Source organism: Pelmatolapia mariae, linkage group LG14, assembly GCF_036321145.2.
Source record: "Pelmatolapia mariae isolate MD_Pm_ZW linkage group LG14, Pm_UMD_F_2, whole genome shotgun sequence".
Lineage (NCBI taxonomy): Eukaryota > Metazoa > Chordata > Actinopteri > Cichliformes > Cichlidae > Pelmatolapia > Pelmatolapia mariae.
In genome coordinates this window covers 5771778-5795943 of record NC_086239.1, presented here as the reverse complement: position 1 = coordinate 5795943, position 24166 = coordinate 5771778, and the positions used below count along the sequence as shown (strand labels likewise).

The window sequence follows — 24166 nt, the reverse complement described above, 5'->3', positions numbered from 1 at the left end:
CCATAGCAGTATAGTATTGCAACATGGCATTTGGGTCTTCTAACTAAAATAGGAATATAGGAACATAAATAGTGCCATCAGTGCCAGACCTGGCCCACATCTGGTTGACATACACCCTGCCATGACACCGGTCAGTCAGAAGTGCCAGCTTGATGCCGGATCCAGGGAAGACCTATTTTCTATGGGCCTGGGCCACATAACCCAAACCACAATACCAGATCCGGGCCAGACCTGCTTGCTATGTGGGTACAAACTCCAAAACACGTACAAACTCCGAAGCACGTAAAAACTCCGAAGCACTTACAAACTCCAAAACATGTAAAAACTCAGAAGCACGTACAAACTCCAAAACACGTACAAACTCCAAAACACAACGGAAGTGCTCCAGGATGCTAGGGCCAGTGTTGAGCTTTTGTTACCTAGTGGCTACATAAGCCAAGAAGTGTGGTAGTAACAGGTAAATGAACATTTTTAAAAATTATTTGAATATATATGTGTGCCTGTGTATAAATACACAAACAAAACACATATGCTTTCAATTGTGTAATTTATATGATCTAGGTAGCTCTGTTTTGGAAGGTCAGTTAGCAATGTGTTTTGGAGTTTGTACGTGCTTTGTCTCTAGGGCCACCGTATATATTTATATGTAAACATATAAATAAAACCACTTTTTTTTTTTTACATTAGTAATTTCTTTTGTGCATAATTTTATATTGTTGTTGATAATAAATTAATTAAAGCAACAAAACAACCTGCAGAGTCGGTTGGGAGCCGAAAGAGCCAGCTCTTTTTTAGTGAGCAGAGCCAAAAGAGCTGGCGCTCTAAAAAGAGCCGGAATTCCCATCACTAATGGGCCAGGCCTGGCATAGAAGGCACTGTCTATGTGATGGCATGCCATATCTGGCTTGATTGTGGTTTGGTCTATGTGGCCCAGGCCCATAGAAAACAGGTCTGGCCCGGATCTGGCATCGAGCTGGCACTTTTGACTGACCGGTGTGAGTGCATGTCAACCAGATGTGGCCCAGGTCTGGCAACGATGGCGCTATTTATGTTCCTATTTTCTATTTTAGTTAGAAGACCCAAATGCCATGTTGCAATACTATACTGCTATGGTAGCCAACGTTTTGAATGCTAATGGGTGGCTGTAGCTCAGGAGGTAGAGCGGGTCACCTACGGGTCGGAAGGTTAGTGGTTCAATCCCTCGCTCCTCCAGTCTGCATGTCAAGAGTGTTGCACACATCTTACACATGGCCCACATACTGCAAAGAATGACGGCCCTTTGGTGGCCCAGATCAGGTTTGCCAGAGGTAATCCATACATGGGCCAGCACAGGACCACCAGTGTGTGTGCAGCTAGCCCATGTGTGGGCCAGATTTGGCAAGTCAAAGGGCCATCTGTTAGAGTGAATTGTTAAATGTTTGTCATTTTTATGCTTACCATCCATTTCTACATTGTTTAACTGTGAGTTAGTAAGTGTTTTATCACAGGCAACATCCTTGTGGAGGTCTGTTTGATGTTTGGTAGAACTTCCTGCCCTTTGTATGGTTTCACTGTGTTACCTATGGTAAACCATACATTGGGTGTGGGGGAGACTACCCTCTTTATGACCAAGGATGTTCCTCCTGCTTTTATGTTTTATGACCCTTTGATCAGCAGGAGGACACACACACACACACACACACACACACACACACACACACACACATACACACACACACACATTCCTACTTACATATAGAAGTTCACACATATACATACAATGCCTTAGAACCATGTGGGCGTTGCTTGCTGTGTTTTGTGTGAACTGTCTCTCAATAAAAGGCAGCGAGAGGAGGCCATCGTTGGGGTCATTTTCGTGCTGGACACAGATGAGGCCTCCCTTGCGCAAGTAATCGATCGATCGACTGTCTTGTTTTCTTTCATGATGAATAAGTCTCTAGAACTAGCGGGGTTTGTGGGAACAGACCCAACATTTATTTGGTCCTTCGGAGCTGGACCCTAACACATAGTATTCACCGAGGAGAGGGAGAGGACGCCACCGCAGTCTGCTAGCAGCGATCGTCTGGGACGATTGACGAAAGCCCTGGCCGGACAGTTTGCACCTGAACTCCCCTCGGGATGGACGGCAATTGACGGAAACCTCTTCCCATGAACGAAAACAACACGAATAGTGAGTAGAAAAGGCCTTATGCGTCACTGAGGTTTCACGCGAACCTAAAACAATAGGCCTATGTTGTGTGTGTGCGGGCCAGACGTGGTCTGCGTGAGTGTGGCTGATTGTTGTCTTGTAATGGAGACTAAACTGAGTAAGTCTGCCTTGAAAGAGGATGAAATACACTGCAAAGTTTTTATTGGGCAGCACGTGGTGTGTGGATCGTTGAAGAATGAAGTGAAATTGCGCTCTAAGCAGAAGCGAGTGTGAGCGTGTCTGACGTCACGGTGTGTGTGAAAAGGTATCTATCTGGGGCAGACGTGATTCTGCAGGTCACCTGCCCAGCGGACAAAGAAATAAAATAGTTGTGTGGTAAATGATAACACGAAGAGTGTTTGGTGTTTCTCAGCCTGAAACAGCTGTAATGTACTTTCTGTTTTTGAGAGAGAGAGACAGAGAGAGAGATATATGTGTGTGTTGTTTTAAGCAGTGATGAGGATAATGAAAATGTGATGAGAGAGGAACACAAAAACATACAGAAAATGCATTAACCATACTAACCCTATATGCATATACACATACAATGATACTCATGAAGACCAGACAGCATCTTAAGCATGAGATTCTGTTTGTCATCTTGTCCAAGTCACTAGTAAGATGAAAGTGATACATAGACTAGTGGACTGAATATTATAGGAGGACAGATGACCGCATCATAGAGGAAAACAGAATGCTGATGAGGGGTCTTAGATGAGTGAGCTGAGTGAGCTGATTGTGAGTTTCTGGTGTGTGAAGAAGTTTTACCATGGCACACATTTGGTTACATGAGAAGAAACTTATTATGTGATGAGACAACAGGGTTATGCTGTACGTTGTGTGTGGCTGATTGGATGGATGTTTGAGATTGATCTAGCTGTTGATTTGTCTTTTGTTACTAAGTTGAGCCTGCCAATTGGGTTGTTACGATTTATCCCCCTGGCATGAAAAACACGTGTCATGACTTAACAAGGCCTTTCTTTCCTTTGCTTTTCTTTATTTTCTTTCTTTTCTTTTTATTTTGTTACTTTCATGGTGCACTGAAAGTTTCGTTTGATGATCTCTGTTTGAGCAGGTATCCACGATTAGAACAGAAGAGCTATACGACTCGTCGTCGAAAACTGTTGCAAAGTGAGTTTCTCCAAAAAATTAAAATGGGCTTGGGAGAAAGCCACTTATTTGGGACAATCAGAAAACAAGTCCCTGCCAAAAAGGATTCAGAGAGGTAATCCGATTTAAAGTTTTTCTTTTTCCTTTTGAAATGACGCTATTTTGCTGTGGTTGGAAATGAAAATGCGACGATAGTTTCCACTATCAGCAAAGAAAGAATGGATGACTGTGTGAATGATTGAGAATTTTAAAATAAGTGGGGAACTAACTGACTGACGAAAGCTGACAAGACTGACTGACTTAACACCATTGTGTGAAGTTAACCCCCACCTGACAAATGTGTGGATGTATCTCTGTGTGTGTCTCTATTGCAGGAGCAGAAGGAGACCACAGGAGGAAACTTGGGTCACATGACTATGTGAACTCTGCAAATTTAACCTTTTAGTTTAAAATTTTCTGTGTCTGTGAATTCACCATGGGTGTGTTATTAACTACTTTGTGTTGCTCACAGAGATTACTGTGAGAAAGAGTGTATACGAATGCGCAGCGCTAACATTTACATTTCTTTTTACAGCAGATGGTTAATCATGTGATTTGATCATGTGATTTATAGCAGGACACATCTTAATGATGTTTTTCTACCACAGGATTACTGAGATTTTGTGTGAAGAAAACTGTGGTTACAGGCTGTGTGTTGGTGATTAAATTACACTGTGTTTGAAACCAGTGTTCTTTTTACAGCACCTCTGGAATCTGGATGGCTGACGCCTGACCACCAGGATGAACCGTGTGTTTGGCTAATGTTTGTTTTTCTTTAAGAGTGCTTGTAAAGGATTCAGCACAGACAGACAAGTGACAATTGAACAGATGTGCAGTGGTTACAGAATAGTTGAATATGGGGCTCGTTAGCTGGCCACTATTGAGCTCACAGTGATAAAAATGAGTGGAGTGACATTGCTTAAGGAAAGTCACCGATTAAATTGTGGAATAAATTGGGATGATTCATGATTTGGGACAAATTATGATAATAATAGTGATTTAATGACTGGAGTAAACCTGCACATGATATTTGTCTTTTATGCTGAATACTTTATTACTCTTATGATCTATAGTTGGTTGAAAATGTGAAGTTTGATTTAACAGACGTTGTCTTCCAGGATACAGGCTCCAGGTGGAGCTGGGAGTTAAATAAGCTAAACATGTAACTGCCGACTAATGTTTTTATAGAGGGTTACAGGTTGGAGTATGGCGGCTCCAAGGGAGAAACCCTGGAGAAAGTTTTAGGGAGACTGTGCAATATTTTTGTACATGTCTCATTGGGGAGTTGACACATGGCGGAAGCCATGTGGCGAGAGGAGTGTCATTTTAATTTGCAGATGTCGCGAGATGCCATGACGAGAAGGAGTGACTGAGAGGATCGTCCATAAGATGGAAGCTGAGGCCTGGAGAGAGTCTTCAGGAGTATCAGAGATCACTTTCAGCACAGAGAGCTGTGCTACTGGGCTTCCAGGAGATCGTCATGAGGAGACTCTGCACAGCAAAATCTTAAATGAGATAAAAGAGTTTCGACGTTGACGTTGAGGAAGACAACTAAGGTGTACGACGTGCTCTGCCTTTAAAATCTTCAGCAACGTTGAACCATGAGAACCTGAGGGAGCGTGCCAGGCTCCAAAAAGTGACAGTGCAGAGGAGGTCCAGCGATGGACTTGTGGTTCTGTGAACAGCACAAATGCCAGGTGACTGTGAAATAACTAACAGCACTTTTTCCACAAGTGAAGCCAGTAACTTACTATCCTAAAAGATTAGCTCTAGTTGCTTGTGCTTTACCTCCATGCGTGTGATCAGTATGTGCAGCGGCTTAAGCTGTACAATGTTTCAGGATATAGTTTTTCACCTTTTTGACATTGTTAGTTCCACACGAGGTAGATGTCTACTACTGCAGGCTAAAATTACATTTCTGTCACCTACAAGACACTTGTTTTTAATGTTACTGTTACTCTCACAACCACATATTACCATAAAGTGATGCACAATTCTGAATCCGTCAAACCTTTTGCCAACGAAAGAAGAGGGCACTTCTCATGAGTGTAGACAGCACGTAGAGAAGGAGTGTAAGCCGAGGGATGACTTAATAGATGTGCTACTTGGTGAGGGAAAGTTTTGGTTTGTTGATGGTTTGAGTTTTACAACAGTAGAGGGACAGACTAAACCAGGTTTTACTGTAGTAGATAGTGAGAAAGTTATCTGTGCAGGACAACTATGCATGTTTCATATTTGCTTGAGCAGCAGGGACAGTAGCTTTAACGGAAGCATGTAAAGCTGCAGAGAAACAAGATGTGATAATATACACTGATAGCCAATATGCATTTGCTACATTACATTTCTTTGTAGTGCAGTGGGTGAGACGAGGTGTGACAACCGTAAATATTACGCTAAACAAAATTATAAAGTAAAAACTGAAATTACCCATTATCTTACATTTATCCTTATCCAAAATAATTCAAATTATTAACAAATATACACTCTGTGCAATTTGAGTAAAGTAATCTGAGTAAAGTAAGAGATGATTAGACCTTTATCTTATACAGTTACTATATACAGAGTATTGTACAGTTATTAAATTAAATAAAAATAACTACAAAATAAGAGGCAAACCAATGTTTGCCTCTGGGCAGTGTTATTACCCAGTAGAATTGCCATTTGTAAATGTGTAGCACACATGTGAGGGAAAGATCCAGTTGCATTAAGGAATGCTTTTGCAGACATGATCGCAAGAGAGGCAGCTTTAGGAGAACATGGTGTTAACATTTTAGCAATGTAACACCAGTAGACGTTGTCTATTAAGCGAGATGCACTGGTAGACATGCAGGCCCACTCACCTACTGCAGGGAAACAGTTGTGATTTACAGAAGGAGCGAGCTTGCAGGATGGTGTTTGTTATCTGTGTGATAAACCAATACTGCCTTAGACTTTATATAGGACTGCTGCTATTTTGCGCCATGGGCTTTGCCATGTCGCAACAGGAGGGAGATGATGAGTAGTTTATACTTTAAGATTAAAATACCTTTTCAAAAGATTTTGCAAGTTATGTATGATATGTTGCAAGCATAATTCTCGGGGTAATTTGAGACCTAAAAGAGGGAAATTCCCCAGACCCAGTCACCCATTTCAAGTTATTCACAAGGACTTTATAGAACTGTCCAACTGTAATAACTATAAGTACTGTTTAGTGATAGTATGTTCTTTTTCAAAGTGGGTAGAAATCGTCCCAACTAGGGAAGCAGATGCCATTTCGGTTGCCAAAGCAATATGTAAGAATATCATTTGGAACATGGGATTCCTGAGACCATTTATAGTGATAATGGTCCACACTTTGTAAATGAAGTGATTAGATTAATGGCACAACATCTAGGGATAACACTAAAAACATCATTTCTTTATATCACCCACAAAGTGCAGGGTTGGTAGAGAGAACTAATGGAACAGTAAAGTTAAGACTTAGGAAGAGACAGGCAGGACATGGTTAGACTGTATAGAATTAGTTAAGATGTACATGAGGATTACTCCAACAGAGAATGGTCCGACTCGTTGAGATTATATATGTTAGAGCATTTAGAGTTCTAGTCTTCTGTAGTGATGATAGAAGAGCAGAAGAGAGAGCATATTAGCAGATTAGATGCTTTAAAATGTTTAAAAAGAAGTCTTGAGAACAAATGATCTGCCAGATGATTCTGTTCTCCACAGGAGCAGAGTCTGAAGTCTGGAGATTGGATGTTGACAAGGCCATGGAGAGGAAGTGCTGGTCCAGTCCACGGTGGGAAGGTCCATATCGGATGCTGCTGACGACGACCACAGCAGTGAAGATTGCTGGAAGGAACACTTGGATACATCAAGCGCACTGCAAGAAGGTGACACACAACCAGGCCAGCTCGGGGTAAGTGGCAGGAAGACCGGGTACAAAGGGGGGGGAAAGCCTCCAGGGCCCCTCGTCTCAATCCGGTGAAGAAACCAACTGAGCCACAGGTACTCATCAGAATGGCTGGGAATGTGCTGTGCGCCTTCTTGTGCCTGTGGACCCAGAGTGGGATGACAGGAGTGCACTGGGACAGAGCAAATCACACCCAGTACCCACATGGGTTTTCAACAACTACTGGTGGCAGTTTGTGAACACAACCGCTTACATAACGAACGAGACCAATTGTTATGCTTGTGATGCCACTGGCATTCTTCTGGACTGTGGCCATATACCATCACTGAGAGCGAGACAGTTTGTTTGGTTGCCGTAGCAACACATCCAGGAGTAAACATACTTGGAACACTGCCAACTTTTCAACTTCTGAACTTGAATGGAGGTGGATTCACCAGTAGCTGGGAAGGTGAACTGCTCTGGTACGACAGACCTGCTAGGCTGACTCAAAGTGTCTGACTTGCTGCAGGACATTGAACAGCTAAAATGAACTGGAAACAGGCCAGTTGCCTATGTGTATGAAGGGCAATGAATTAGTCCAAGTTGGAGATTTACCATGAAATTTGTGCAACGTCACCTAGTCTTTGTGTCCTCTGCAAGAAGGATGCAAACAGAGAAGCCTTTTGTCTACATTTACATCATGAACACTTCTCTAAGCTGGTTGAGGCTTTGAGCCAAGAAGATCAAAACAGCTTGATCCAATTTCCTTTACATTGCTTTTTCTGTGGTGACAACAGGACAGGAGAAGTTGTAAATGCAGATAATTTACCAGTTGACTCTAACCCCCACAGGATGCCTATAGTGAGAAGATTTGGGGGGTTGATAGGAGTCATAAAGAAGGGTGTTGACCAGGCTACAGCTTTGAAGTTAGCTGAGAGCCACATGGACAAACGATAAAGTCAACTGATGTGTTTGAATGCCTATGTCTGTATACAGTTGTATTGTAGTGACATATGATTTTTGAGAATGTTGATTCTTCTTGTTTGACTGTTACATTCAGTTGTTTACTTGCAGAAATACATAATGAATCGCACGACAGGAGTAGATGCACCACAAGGCTGGAGAGCTTGGTTAATGTCTGGTCCTTGGTGGCATCTTCTTTTGAAAATATTAATTCCTGTTTTTGGACTGTTGACATTGATTCGCTTATGTATAGGATGCATTTTAGAGTGTATAAGATCAATGCGAACTAAGATGATTTCTAATACATTTGTTAATTATGTACTTTTACAACAATAAGAATTGACTGAAATGAATGACATGATAGAAGCCTGTGTATAAATGACGCCTGCGCTGAGATTGTCAAGCAAGAGGTGTATGGCTAAGAATATACTACACAGGAATAATTTGGAGCATAAAAATCACAAAACAGGAGGGAATGTTAGAGTGAATTGTTAAATGTTTGTCATTTTTATGCTTACCATCCATTTCTACATTGTTTAACTGTGAGGCTGAAGTGTTTTATCACAGGCAACATCCTTGTGGAGTATGGAACGCCAGGACTGCCATAATGAATTACTTAAATACACCATTAAATAATTAATTAAATGTGGCAATAATTAATTAAAATTGGAATTAATTAATTAAATAAATAGTTATGACACATGTAATTAATTAATTATTGACACATTTAATTAATTATTTATGTATTTCACATTTTAATTAATTATTGACACAATTAATTAATTATTGACACATTTAATTAATTAATTATTGACACATTTAATTAATTATTTATGTATTTCACATTTTAATTAATTATTGACACATTTAATTAATTATTTAATGATATATTTATTTATTTCATTTTGGCAGTCCTGGCGCCTGGCTCTCATCATGAATTAATTTTATCTGTCAGCCTCACCCATCAAACTCAGGGGGCGGGGTTAACGCTGCCCATGCAGCTTCTCTAACATTTGATTGGTTGCCGTGCAAAGTAAGTCAAAACAGGTCGATCCTAGATAATCAATTGCTTCTGTAGACTTGAGGCAGCCAGGTATCCCAGAATGCATTTCAAATCACAGGCAGCAATGGTGGTGGTGTAGTTTTAAAATACCCCGTTTTTCTGTCACCAACTACACTTTTAACAGTGTTTTAGCCGCGAATGTCGCGCCATAATCTTCACATGTCTGGTCAGGTTGTCAACATAGAACATGTTTGCAAAAGTGCTCAGATGTTTTCAGAGATTTCACTGCTCTGCTAACAGTCAGCATGCAGAGTGCACCGAGGGGGTTACGTCAACCGGTTTGTTTACATATTCCACTCTCCGTGTTCCACATGTTGCATTCGCAGATTCTCATTTTCACCGAACGATCGTCTCTTTCCGCCTGGTCTTGTGTGTCTGTGCTTCTGTAACATAAAGAACGAGCTGACATGTTTCTCACGACACCAGCGATCAGCTCAACAGACCGTCAGTTTACCTGCATGCATACTCCTCACCTGTCAGCTGTTTAACACCTGCTGCTAATTCAAGAAACACGCCCACGTTACCTGGTGATCGTCACAGTTTAACTGGGCAGCCGGTGCTCGATATAACGCAATGTCAGCGCATTTTTCTGCATAAGATAAGTAAATATAGTATTTCTCCCGAGCGCAGAGCTGCTGGAGCTTGTTTCCTTACAGAGCACTTTATAGGCGAAGCCACTTTATCAGCGGCTGATGTCCAATCACCGCACACAGCTTTGAAACCTCACCTGAGTTTTAGCTCTCAGTGGTTAAACGCTGGACTTAATTCACTCAGGTTTTGTCTGTCGGGTCACGTTTACTTCGCTGTTTTATTTACAACTGAGCAAATCAGTTTGGCTGAGGCTAAAGTTACGTTTCATAACTGCAGAGTTTTACAGATGTTTAATGGTTCACTGGCACATGTGTTAGACTGAACTATTCGCTTTTCTTTATTTGGTGTGTTTCGGATTTAACAGTGAATTTTGAGATTAAACTCACTTTTAAAATGTTTTTATACTAAGAGGAAAGAGAAGGCGCATTTCCACCGAGAGGAGCAGAGTTTCCAACTACATGTTCATAATGCAGACTGCAACCTGGACAGAAATATTATATCATCTGTTTTTTAATAGTTATTCAACTGTATTCTAAGCACCAGCTATCTGTTAGAATTTTTAGAGTTTACTTAACTAAAAATAAATGAGGTTAACATATAATTTGTGTGATTTTTTTCTCTCTCTCTTTTTATTCATTTATTTATTTTTTTTGCTTTTTCGGTCATGTTGTGTTTAACTGTCAAAGGTTTGTTACAAACTATGAAACACATCGTGCAGACTTCTGGATGTTAGAAGAAAACTAATACTGCTCATGAATGAAACTAAAGGCAGGAAGGTGTCCTTTAAAACTAAACATGTTAGTAGGACCTCCCTATTTATATGAAATAGCACGTGTATTTCAGTAATAGCCTATTGATTTCAGTGTAGTGGTGAACAGTCACACAGCTCACGTGGGTGTTATCTGTGATACTCCTTAACTATAATTTATCCAAGTTAACTTCAGTTAACTCGGAGCGGCTGGACAACAATTTTACATGTATGATCTTAAAACAGGACACAGCCACTTTACGTGCTGGCCTCATATCAAATGTGAACGCAGACTGAGTCTATGTTTGACGTTTGCTTTATATCTAATCTTCCTCTCAAACATTTAAACAGCAGCGAGTCTGCAGCTGAGGGAATACAAACTCAAACTGTCGGAACAGGTTTGCTCGTTTCTTGCGTGGATTCATTTGGTAATTTATTAAATTCTAATCTGCTGCTGAGTCTTACGCTGATGAAAATGCAGAAAACACAGATAACGAACACCTGTTCAACCAATCACTTTCTTTCCACTTTGATCTGTGACAAACTGACGGTTCATCTCTGTTACAGTGTTGCGTTAGACTGCTATATTTTTGTGTTCTTTATGCTGTAGATTTTCAAGTCTCTGGAATAGTTGGCAGTAATAAGGATGCTTTTCTGTAAAATCATATTGATATGACCCGTGACATATTCATAGATGACAGTTAGTCAGCTGGGAAACTCTGGGTTAACTCAGAGAGCTGAAGATATCGTGGAGATGCTGACCTCGCTCCGTGGTGTACAGGGCCGTTTACCCTCATGATTAATATTCACAATAAAAATATTAGCCGAACATCATGAAGTCTTTATGTGTTTCATAGTGTCGAACAACCTTTGTACAGTTAAAGCCAGCAGTTACTACACGACGGAAACACCAACGTTATCTCTTGTATGCGTTTATACGCAGGTCACGCAGATTACTGAACAGAAACCCAAAGATCAGCTGTTAATCGAATTTATTTGCTCTCTCTCCTCCTTAAACATGTTTTTAATGTTAGTTATACTTCAGAATTGGCGACTGAAACACGTAGAACACATACGAACATCAGGAAATAACACTCCGATAAATATAACCTCAGTAAAAGAAGTCCGTGTCAGCGGGGATTATTACAGCTGTGTACCGGGGCCTGCGCTTTGTCGGCGGTAATAACAGCTGATTGCTTGCGAGGGAGCGGGTCTATCCCACGCTTTGCCATGAGACTGGGCAGACATCTCCGAAATCATCGAAGCACTTTTGCAAAGAGGCTGTATCTTGACAAACCGACCACACATATGAAGATTAAACCACTACATTCTCGGCTAAAAAAAATATTAAAACTGTATTTGGTGACACACAAACAGGGTTTTTCAAAGTTCAGTTCTGCCGGTTGTTGTGGGCTATAAACAATGGCCACCAGGCCAAAGCAATGGTTTTGAGTCGATCAGCGTTAACCCCGCCCCCTGAGTTTGATGGGTGAGGCTGACAGATAAAATTAATTCATGATGAGAGCCAGGCGCCAGGACTGCCAAAATGAAATAGATAAATATATCATTAAATAATTAATTAAATGTGTCAATAATTAATTAAAATGTGAAATACATAAATAATTAATTAAATGTGTCAATAATTAATTAATTAAATGTGTCAATAATTAATTAAAATGTGAAATACATAAATAATTAATTAAATGTGTCAATAATTAATTAATTACATGTGTCATAACTATTTATTTAATTAATTAATTCCAATTTTAATTAATTATTGCCACATTTAATTAATTATTTAATGGTGTATTTAAGTAATTCATTATGGCAGTCCTGGCGTTCCATAGTGGAGGTCTGTTTGATGTTTGGTAGAACTTCCTGCCCTTTGTATGGTTTCACTGTGTTACCTATGGTAAACCATACATTGGGTGTGGGGGAGACTACCCTCTTTATGACCAAGGATGTTCCTCCTGCTTTTATGTTTTATGACCCTTTGATCAGCAGGAGGACACACACACACACACACACACACACACACACACACATGTCTGGTTTGCTATCTTCGTGGGGACATCCCATTGACATAATGCTTTCCCTAGCCCCTTACCCCAACCCTAACCATTAAAAATGAATGCCTAACCCTAACCCTTACCCTAAACCTAACCATAACCTAATTGTAACCCTGACAGTAAAACCGCATTTTGAGTGTGAAAATTGCTTTCAACCCCGAGGGGACCTGGATTTTGGTCCCCACGGTGCAGAAAGTCCCCACCAGGATAGTAAAAGTCAGATTTTGGTCCCCACCAGGATAGTACGAACCCGTACACACACACACACACACACACACACACACACACACACACACACACACACACACACACATTCCTACTTACATATAGAAGTTCACACATATACATACAATGCCTTAGAACCATGTGGGCATTGCTTGCTGTGTTTTGTGTGAACTGTCTCTCAATAAAAGGCAGCGAGAGTAGGCCATCGTTGGGGTCATTTTCGTGCTGGACACAGATGAGGCCTCCCTTGCGCAAGTAATCGATCGATCGAACGCTGTGCCTTGTTTTTCTTTCATGGGAATAAGTCCTGGATACAGCGGGGTCTGAGTTTAGACCCAATACCATCCATCATCCTTTACGGTATGTGGGCCATGTGTAAGCACATTGTGTGGGCCAGATCCGGGCCACACCAATTTTGCTATGCGGGAAAGTGTTAATTAAAACAATGCATATATATTTTATACTATTCAAATTTATTTCCTAAAAAGCTATTTCTACACACAAAACATAGTTTAGCCAATAATCTTGGAACAGCTTTGAATTTCATTACAAGTACTTTATATTCCTCACTCTATACCATCATGTTGAATAAAAAACTGTCAGAAATGATAACCATAAAAGACTCATAAATGCAAACAAATTTACATCTAAACAGCTATTTTACTTGAAAATACATTACTTTGCTCTTAACTAAAGCCTGAATATGGCTGCACTGCCATCTTTAATTGCATTTATAAGGGCAGATCCATCTAGGTCTAATGGGTCATCAGCTCACTCTTACCTGTTTGTCCAGGGAGGTAGATGGGTTTATCCGTTTGAATAAATGTCGTGGCCTTGTAGGCTTTGATCAGGACTTTTCTGAATTCTTTTGAGTGAAATGTGTCTCCTCTTACCTCCACCTCAAAATCCAGAATCTTTTCTCTTTCCACTAAAGGAGCCTTTAAGAGAGGTATTTTAGACCATGCACGATGAGGCCTACAGTAATGAATGTATGTTGTGTATGAAATGCTTAATTACTCTGCTACTCAGAGATATTTGCAGGCTTTGTGTGTTAGAAATTAGCAAAAAACATCAAAACCCATCTTCAGGAGCTCACCTTAAACTGAGTACAAATATGAAACTCTTCATTGGATGTATGTGTGAGCAGGGTTGTATTCTCCTCTCTGGCCTCTCTCAAAGTGACAGTCATGACCAGTTTTTCACTGGGCTGCAGAAGACTTGCACAGAATTTGGTCGCAGCTCCAGCTTCTATAACTGCAGGAATAGCCACCAGGTACTGCCTGCAGACACCCACAGATGTACACATAAAGGACTGGAGGAAACCCCAAACCAGTACTCATGCAAACCCGTTATAAATGTTACACACAAAGTCACAAAACAAAATCTCTTTTTCATTATACAGAACACTTAAACTTACGGTTCAGCCACTGCTTGATCCATACACATCCAGCTCAGGAGGACACACAGTGTCCATGCCAGAATTCCTGAACAGCCCATGACTCACTGCAAAGATCTTCAGAGTCAGTGTCTGTTAAATAGACACCCCTCAAACGCCATCCCCCCTCCCACTTAGCACAGACACCCACTGACTCATTATGCTGCCCTCTCTGTTTCTTAAAAGTCAATCATTTACAGATTTACTAGTCTGATTTTTTTTCATAGTTTGGATGAGATTCAAAGCACAAAAATTTCTACAGGTCCAATGTGTAGTATAAAAAAACAATTGTGTTCATTACTTAATAAAGTGTCGATATTGCATTGTTTTATGCTTACATTTATGCTAACACTGGAAAGACAGAAGAGTTGTTGTCACTAACTACTGATACTTTCCAAAATCTGGGGAGGAAATGTACTTATAGTGAGTGAAGTGTTGCAACAGTGCCCTTTACCCGGCGTGGGATGTTGCAATTTGTCATATCAGTATCTCTTATCCAAATTTCAAACTGAGTAAACTTTTGTTTAGACATACTGTTTTTTGACAGAACTCACAGATTACTGCAACAAGAAACTTGGTTTTATGCTTCAAATGAGGCAACCAGCCACAGTAAAACACATTTATGTTAGTAAAGACAAATAGATGTTATTTTAAATGACTTTGTCTTTCTCAGTTAAACCAGTAATAAAATTCATATTCACAGTGACAGTGACATCTAAGTGTTGGACATCTAAGTCCAACATCTAAACTGCTTCCCAGTTCACAGAACACGGTTAAATGACGGAAACTGGCGACATAGCTCAACCGTATATTTTATTTAAAATCTTCGTTTTTAAATGGTAAATGGACTGGTTCTTATATAGCGCTCTTCTACTCTATCTGAGCACTCAAAGCACTTTACACAACTCGTTCGTACACCCAATCACACCAGCACTTTTCTAAGTTTTTATTTTTATTTATTTATTTTTTTGCTATCTAACTAACATTCATACACAAATTCACACTCCGATGGATGCATCAGAGAACAACCTGGGGTTAGTATCTTGCCCAAGGATAGTTGGCATGCAGACTGGAGAAGACTAGGATCGAACCACCAACCTTGTGGTTAGTAGGTGACCTACAGCCACGAGCTTAAATGGTATTGCAGAAAACCCAAATATTATTTGAGTTACACATTGAGGTGGCATCCTAACAAGTACAAATAGTCTCTGTAAAAGGGAAGTTTCCTCATAATATCATTCTGAAATAAACATATCTCATATAGTTCCATCTCAAGGCTTAAAACGAAAAAATGACCAGATGGCATCCTTTCAGATTGGTATAAGGCTTTCCAAACTGAATTTATCCCAAGCATTGGTCTGGCCTGTAATTACCAGTGTTGGGTAAGTTACTTTAAATTAGTAACTTAGTTACATTACTAGTTACTTCTATCAAAAGTAACTCAGTTACTTCAAGTTACTCGTTACTTTCAGAGTTACTAGTTACTAGGGAAAGTAACTCTGGTTTTACTCAGAATTCTCTTATTAATGTGTTGCTCTTGTAACTGGATACCCAGCAAGACTGCCAGTCTTCTAGCTTGCTTACTTGCCACAAGTGCACTGTGCCACCTACCAATAGAAAGGAAAAAATAATCTGCATATTTCCACGAGAGAAATCCCACGCCTGGACCGTCGTTGTTCGCCGCCATGATTCTAGCCTACGTCACAGCATCATGTGCGCTTTTTGTTGTAAGATTCAGATAATTATTTTTAAAAATCTAGACATTTTAAATGAGAATAAGAAAGAAAAGTATTTCTTTGTGCCCCCTTTCCCTGTTAATGCTCTACCTGCCCCCCTGGCAAAACTGTGCTAGACCCACCCCTGCACAGTTACCAGCTGTCAGCTACTTAGAAAAGGATCCTGGTATTATTTGTCTCTCAGAAACAGTTAATAACTTCCCTTCAACTCACTCATGTCACCCAAAAGGTAAACCTGTTTCTCCATCACCTGTTCAGCTCTCATGATTCAGTAAGGACATCTCCTGGTTTCATCTTCATGTTTCCCTCTCACCACATATCCAAACCGATACATGACCAGCAGCTTTTACGGCTGTGGCCCCAGCCAGTAGCGGTTTTTGATACAGGCGACACGGGCGGTTGCCTGGGGCGGCATTATGGTGGGGGACGGCATCACGGGCATCGGCAAAAAAAAAAAAATTACTCGTACTCATGCTGCCCCGACATCATGCCAGCTCATATCGGGAATGTCGTAGGCATCGATCGGTTTTCTATCGCCCATTTGCTGGGAGTAAGGGCGCCCTCCGTTTGCGAGGTGCGTCTGCTGCTTGCAGCACAGGGAGGAGAGGGCATTTCATTCATAATGTTGTAAATCTAAGCCCATTATGTATTCATGATTTGAACCCTGGGTTGTGTGAAATCCCAGAAATGAACCCTAGACAAAGCGAATCTCTGAACTAAGGTGTAGGTCTATTAGGTTATGTTGTGGTAATCCTCGGGTTGGGGGATTTGTGTTCGTACTGGAGTTCAAAATTAAAACCAATGGAAGATGGACAAGAAAAGTTCAAAGCCATCAGGTGCTCAGTTTAGAAAAAAGAGAAAAGAAGAGGAGGAGAAATGAGCAAAGGTAAGCAGATGTGTCATTGGATAATGGCAGGTCATGTATCCTGAAACAATCAGAATCAGAATACTTTATTAATCCCTAAGGAAATTATGTGGGTTACAGTTGCTCCAAGAAGAAATGGTAAAAATAGTAACAGTAACAGACTAAACTCCAAACAATACCTTATGTTACAGATTTTACACATTTAAGAAATAACACTAATATATACAGATCACTCGATTATAAATATCAAGGATTAACAGAAGTGATTATAAATAAATATCAAGAAAATTGATGAGAATATTCCAGAGTAGAAAAGAGCGTGTGTTCAGCACAATATTAATTAGTCATTGTCAATTCTTGATTTGTCCTGTTCTCATCGTATGGCGAATTATGATGGCTGTTTGGTAGCCATTCGCATAGTATGCATACTCTCTCTCTCTCTTCATGTATGTGTGTATTTCTCTGGTGAAATTCAGTATGGTTCCAACAAGTTTTATATTAATGTACAATCCATAATATGTTTTATGTGCGTGTGTGTGTGTGTGGGGGGAAGGGGCAGAGGTAGTGTTCGCCCAGGGCGCCAAACAGGCTAGGACCGCCACTGGCTCCAGCAAACATCACCTGATGCTAGAAATTAATATTAAAGAAATTCTAACAACAGCTGATCACGCTTAAACGTGCTGCTGTTGTTTAACGCGCCCTCCGCTGGTTTCTTCTTTCTGGCGCAAAGTGGGCGACAAACAAACCAGAGAGAAAAGCTGATCAGCTGATCATTGATCAGTTTCATGATTGAAGTAGCAACAGGAGAGGAAGGGGAGAGAATGAAAGAAGAAGAGGCAGCTGTGCAGCAAAGACACAGAATAACTCCAGCTTTGTGTCTTTTTCATTGTAGCCGAAGTACAGGACAAACTGCATTCCTTTTCACCTCAATACGAAACGCGTAATATTTTTAGGGGACGGTTGGCAACTCTAATAATTAACCTTATGAACAAAATAAAGTTCAACATCACTATCAAAGCATCCACCCAGCTGTATAGAAACTCTGTCATGCTAGCTAGTACACAGTACGAAAAAGTCAGCACAACGAAAATAAACTACACCTAAACTTGGTTTATATCTGACCCAGATAGACTGCAGGTCATAACTTCTTACCTGAAGTTCAGTTCACCTGACACTCGGACCGCCTCGGGTCTCTGCTCCTGCCTCCGGTTTCCCTCATCCACCTGCTGGCCTCCACCACTTGCTAATATTACTGAAACTGTGGAAGCTCCGCAATAGCCACAACACGAAGTAATGAATAATGACCCAATCTAAATCCCAGTAACGATTAACGCGTTTTTGATTTTGTGTTACCGTGCTCGTTACCACAATAATAATGAAGTTACTGTAACGCGTTACTTAATAACGCGTTAGTCCCTACACTCTAATTACACTCTGAAAATTTCAAAAAAGCCCCTCTCATGGACAGAAGCAGTTATCAAGGTTATTGCATGAATGCATCTATCCTCACCAAGAGACTTGAAAAGATTCTCCCATAGCTCATACATAATGATCAGACTGTGTTTGTTCCACAAACACAAACCCATGATAACATTAGACAATCGCAGCATAAAATGAACAATAACCTTGAAACTGCCATGGTGAGTCTTGATTAGGGATGAAAATTGATAAGAATTTAGCCATTCTGATTCCATTATCTATATCACTTATTGATTCGGTTCCTTATCGATTCTCATTGGCTCCACTTTGAGAGTCACCAACAGCATATCACAGACATTACATTAATGCAAATTAGTTACATGCTACTGGTCAAATGTTGGCGGTATTTCCCCTCTATGCTGTGGTTATTACTCAAAAAAAATAAAGTAAAAGATTTATTAGTGATATTACACAGAACATTTTTATTAAAAGGAATGCAGTAGTTACTTAATTACTCCCAGGAAAAAGACATTCGTTATACTACTTGTTACGTTACATACATGCTACTCTATAAAATGATCTGAAACACACTGTCTCATAATTACCAGTTAACAATATAAACCTGTTGGCTACAGGCCCACACACCCAACACAAATCCTTATCCTAGTGACCTTTCTCTTAGTATTTAGGTATAAACACAAAGCCGAGAGCACAAATCAAAGATAAAAACAAGTACAAAGGCTCTGCTGTAGAAATGTGAACAGGTAGAAATGGAGGCTGCAGCCTGACTGCTCATCTGTTTGTTAACCTGTTGAAGTACAGCAGCAGCTTCACCACAAATGACAGCTCACTTTATAACGGTGCTGAACTGGCATTTACTCTGCTTTATCGTCAATCTGGGTTCTTGGCTTGCAAGCCCCTGCTGTCTACGCAGGGGCTTGCAAAGAGTTGTGTGAACAGTAGGAACTCAGCAAAATTGGCAGTCCACTAACGTAATCGTGCAGTACATGAATGACTTTGGTTGTTGCGACGCATGGCACTCCCTTCACGGGAAAGTATATTCAAGGAATATACTTTCTTCTCACATGTCCATCACGCCTGCTCTTGTCTGGATTATTTTCTAGTCTGCAGCTCACTGTTGAGTGACATTTCAGATACTGTCAGCGATCATGCTCCTGTATCTTTAACACTAATACATAGGAAGAAAGGAAGGAAAAAATGGAGATTTAATACATCATTGCTCAATGATGATTTTGTTAGGTCCGTTAAGGTCATCCAGGTCATCCAGGTCATTGTAGTCTAAGGAACTTGGAAAGAAACAGCTGCAAAACCTGTGTGCCCAACACGGGGATGTTGAATTCTATAAGATTAAGCCATAAATATGTTTGTCTGAGTCTTCTTTTAATAGTTACAGCTATCTTTATGAAGATGTGCAAGCTTGCTTTATTTCGCAGAGACAACGCTTTTCGTACTGTTACATGCAAAAAATATAACCATATGGCTTGTGTCAAAATTTGATTGATGACCCTAGCCTTGACCTTTTGACCCTACCGGAAGTACTCCGGAAGTGACTAGTCGATTCCAGATGTGTGTAATATGATCCATAAGCGCGACGAATTGCGTCCGGTGAGGGGAGGGGGGTACTCCGGAAGTGTCTAATCGATTCCATATGTGTGACCAATCGCATCCGGTGGGAAAAAAGGAGGGGTGGTTCCTGGGGGGATAATTCTGATCAGAGAGGGAGGGGTATGGTTCCTGGGGCATGGAGAGTTCACGGGGATGATGCAGCAGATTTCTGTTGAGTCAGTGCTGTATAGAGACAGAGAGAATGATCGCGGCAGTTAGTTTTTCCACAGACAAACTCATAGTTTGAATTCTGTTTAAATGTTTCAGTATTATGACAATGATCTTCATAATATATATATATATATATATATATATATATATATATATATATATATATATATATATATATACATATAATCTCGATAGTGCCAGGTGGAGGCAAGCTACACCAGCGCTTGTAATGAAAAAAGAAGGACTTTCTATTGCTTGTAGAGAGCAATTTCTTTTTTCAATAGCGGCGTTATTTTCCTTTCTTATATATTTTCCTTTCTTAAGACGCAATAAAATAATAACCTTTAAGATTATCCGACTAGTAACGGATTGCATTTATATAGCGCTTGGTGGAGGCAAGCTACATCCTTGCATGTGTTAAAAAAATAATATCCCTTAGTGAAAAGAGCACCGCGCACATATTCAGAACTCGGTCTTACTTAAACAATTAAAACACCCTGATGAGGTATTTTGGTTTTGTGCAGCCACTCCTTCTCAGACCAAAGTAAAGAGTTTTTCTTCATTTTTTGAGCTACTTTTACAACAGGTTTTCTCATTAGCAGAAAACTCTGGATAGACAGAAAAACAGAAACCCTCAAAGAAAACGGCTTTGTTTTACACACACCAAGGAGGAGTCAACAACCCCACTAGTCAATATTTGTATTTCTTAATGCTTGCAAAGAATTTCATACAGGCCGCTCACTCAACTCCTTGTACGTGTACAATAACCCCGAGTAAAAAAAAAAAAGCACCGCGCACATATTCAAAACTCTGTCCTAAAGAATTTTATTAAAACACCCCGATGAGGTATTTTGGTTTTGTGCAGCCACTCTTTCTCAGACCAAAGTAAAGAGTTTTTCTTCATTTTTTTTTTAGCTATTTTTACAACAGGTTTTCTCAATAGACAGAAAAACAGAAACCCTAAAAGAAAACGGCCTTGTTTTACGCACATCAAGGAGTCAGACGACCGTCGGTTCATCCCGGTCAATTACCGCCGAGAGCTCGGGATGCTTCACCTTCCTCCGTAGTATACCATAAGCGTATAAGAAAAAACCCCAGAAAAATTATTATTTTTTAAGCGAGAGCGAGCGAGCGAGAGAGAGAGAGAGAGAGAGAGCGAATCGATCAAACTTTTCTACAACACGTTATACCACTCCGGGTCAGGAGGGGCGATATAGCACGGACCGGTCAGATGACTACGCCGGATGGAAGCATAACCGGAAGCGTCCCAGGGACTTTCCCTTTGACCTTCACCCAGCTCCATGATCAGCTGTTAAATGTTTCCTCAATATTGCTGTAATGTAACAACAAAGTTAGGTTGTTTTTTTTTAAGATCAGACAGGGTTACAGTCCCAAAACATTCCTTACACATTCCCACAGTCACCGAATTAGCATCTGTGGGACAAATAAGCTTCAGGGACTGACTTGTTTTTTAGAACCGACCTTAATAGGCCTTTGACACTTGGATGCTGGCTTAATTTTTACCCAAAGAGAAATTTGACCCTCAGAAACTAATTAATAAAAAAACACGATACTGTTTAGGTGTGGTAACCACTTACCTCAACTTTGATGGGTTTTTTTTCTCAGCTATTTAATCTGAAAAAATAAATAAATAAATAAACATGCTACAAGGACAGTTTCGACACAATGCACATTGCAGGGTACATGAATGGGAAGTAGAAATTCCTCCTCTCTATACTTACACTCCTCCCTAACAAATGCCAAGTCATCATCACCATATTGTGTGTGCCACTTTTCGAGTTTCATTGGAGTGTACTCAAGTGCACAAGATGTAAAAACAATGTATTAGTTTTTTTAAGCCATTCACCGAGTCCCCGTCAAGATGCCATTCATTTAAGAGACTAATAATTTTTTGAATTTAAATTGTGCTAACTTCAACGCAGTAACATTAAAAATAAAACATATTAGAACTCATTTTTGTCGGACACAAGAACAACTCAAGCATATTTTTCGGGAGCTGAACTAGGGCTTACAAGTTTGCCGTGCCCCCTGGGGACCAGTGCGAGGTTATGCGGCAGATCCCGGCGTGGAGGGTCTGAACACTCCCACAGCGCAGACTGCGCTATCCGCACAGAGCGTTTCTGGTGTGGCTTATGCAAAAGAGACAATACAGCATGTTCCTCTGCTCCCAGTAAGCATGTCTGTTGTAGCCTGCCCTTTATAAATATCGCTTTGATTATTCAAACAGTGTTTAAAATGTGAATGGTTTGTTATCCAAAAACATTTTATCTATGTTACTGATTTAAAATATACATATATATTTCAGGTTTTTAGCTCAAACAGACTCTTGAGCATAGTCATATAGCAAAATCCGTAATGGCATGACCAGTGTGCACCCTAATGTACATCTTTTAACTGTATGTTAATCACTACATGAAGCGTACCTCTGAAAAGAGTCCATCATTTGTGAATTTACTGATATGTTTTTTTAACTGCAGTTTTCACAAACTGCGGATGATGAAATCCTCTGTATTTTAGAAAATGTCTTTAAACTATCGCTGTTCCTACTTACTGAGTTCCCTAGCTACTTCTTTACTATGTGAATAAACAATTTGAACAAGAAAGGATTTAAAGACACATTGAAGCGAAGGCAAAAAATTTGTAATGAAATTTATGTGACCGTTCTTCTGAAATCCGACAGAGAGTGAAAATCCAAGAGCTGCTGCAATCCTCTGCATTAATGATCTTTCTGTTTCTCTCTTTCTGCGTGTGTGTGTGTGTGTGTGTGCGCGTGTGTGCGCTCACAGAAGGGAGGTCACGACAGGAGTTCCCTGAGTTGACACGTATGAACCATAAAGTCAGTTTGGACTGAGAAGCAGTTGGTAAACACAGAAGTACATTGAGTGTTGACAAAACTACTTTTTTATCCAATGCATGCACAAGAATCCAAATCTCTGTATCACAATGATTTCATTAAAGCCTTATTATTTTATGGGGGCACTATCACAAATTACCGTAGATCATTAATAGGGAACAAAAAAGGAATGTTGCTGGGAGACAGAAGTCTTGACACGTGCTTATAACTTAAAACACAAAAAACTCAGTTACACCTGGTAAGATTTATGGTATAAACCAGACTTTCACAGTCTGCATACAGGGTTTTTTTGTGCTTTTGTTCACTCCTAGTGTAATTAAAAAACAACAAACACAGAGCCCACTAACTATTAGCTGCTTTTTCCCCTAAACAGTCAGTTGACTGAGAGAAATGCAATCCATTATTGTGAACGCTGAAGGAGATGTGCTCCATAGTCAAACTTATATTTCCTTAACTGACGTCCTTTGTTCGGTTTAAATCCGGCATCCCTTTATGGTTTGATAGAAAATTGGTTCAACCATTGCTCAACTTATGTCTGAATGACGGCAGATAATTCTGATGAAAAGGAAACTGACCCCGTAAGCACTTTGCAGCTGAGTTGAGGGCTCGTGGAAATAAGGTCAGGAGGTGTCCAGCGTGAGTACGCGTGCGGCCTGACATTCCATTTGGGACATCTGACTGACTCATTAGTGTAACTCAGGGTGTGAGCAGCAACTCCTGTATACTAAACATAAGAAAAGTAATGTGTAGTGCTTCTTTTTTTAAAAACCGAGATTCCAGGGCTCATGCTTATATGGTTTTCTTTTATCCAAAAACAGGTTAGTTTAGCGGTCGTGTAACTGTGTCCTTGACCTTTTTACCGGTTTGAGGAGTTGGTTCCTAATGCTGTCTGGTCCAGATATTTGGGATGGTGCAAATGCCGAGTCTCCAAATGCAAACAAAAGGATATTTTCCACGTTATTTCTTAAATGTGTATAAATGAGATCGGATGATGTCCGATAAAAGTAATAAACAATAAATGTAAATCTGTTTTTTTAACTTTGCAGACTCATTTACCCACTCCAGTGAAATCGATAAAAAAAAGATCATGGCTTTAATGAGATTATGAACAAAATGCATTACATTTTGTTTTGTTTTTTTGCTACATTAACAACTTTTCCAACTCTGATTCTCTG

The 24166-nt window shown here is 40.1% G+C and overlaps 1 protein-coding gene across 1 annotated transcript in view; it reads right to left on the bottom strand.

Moving 5' to 3' along the window:
- LOC134641576 (alpha-2-macroglobulin-like) overlaps positions 1 to 14361 on the bottom strand; it is an 87025-nt gene extending 72664 nt beyond the window's left edge. Inside the window, exons 1-3 of the mRNA XM_063494050.1 lie at positions 14282 to 14361; positions 13961 to 14144; positions 13646 to 13802 (exon numbers count right to left, since the gene is read on the bottom strand). Coding sequence (XP_063350120.1) covers positions 13646 to 13802; positions 13961 to 14144; positions 14282 to 14361 — 421 coding nt within the window. The remainder of the gene's footprint in view (positions 1 to 13645; positions 13803 to 13960; positions 14145 to 14281) is intronic.
- Between the last annotated feature and the right edge of the window lie 9805 nt (positions 14362 to 24166).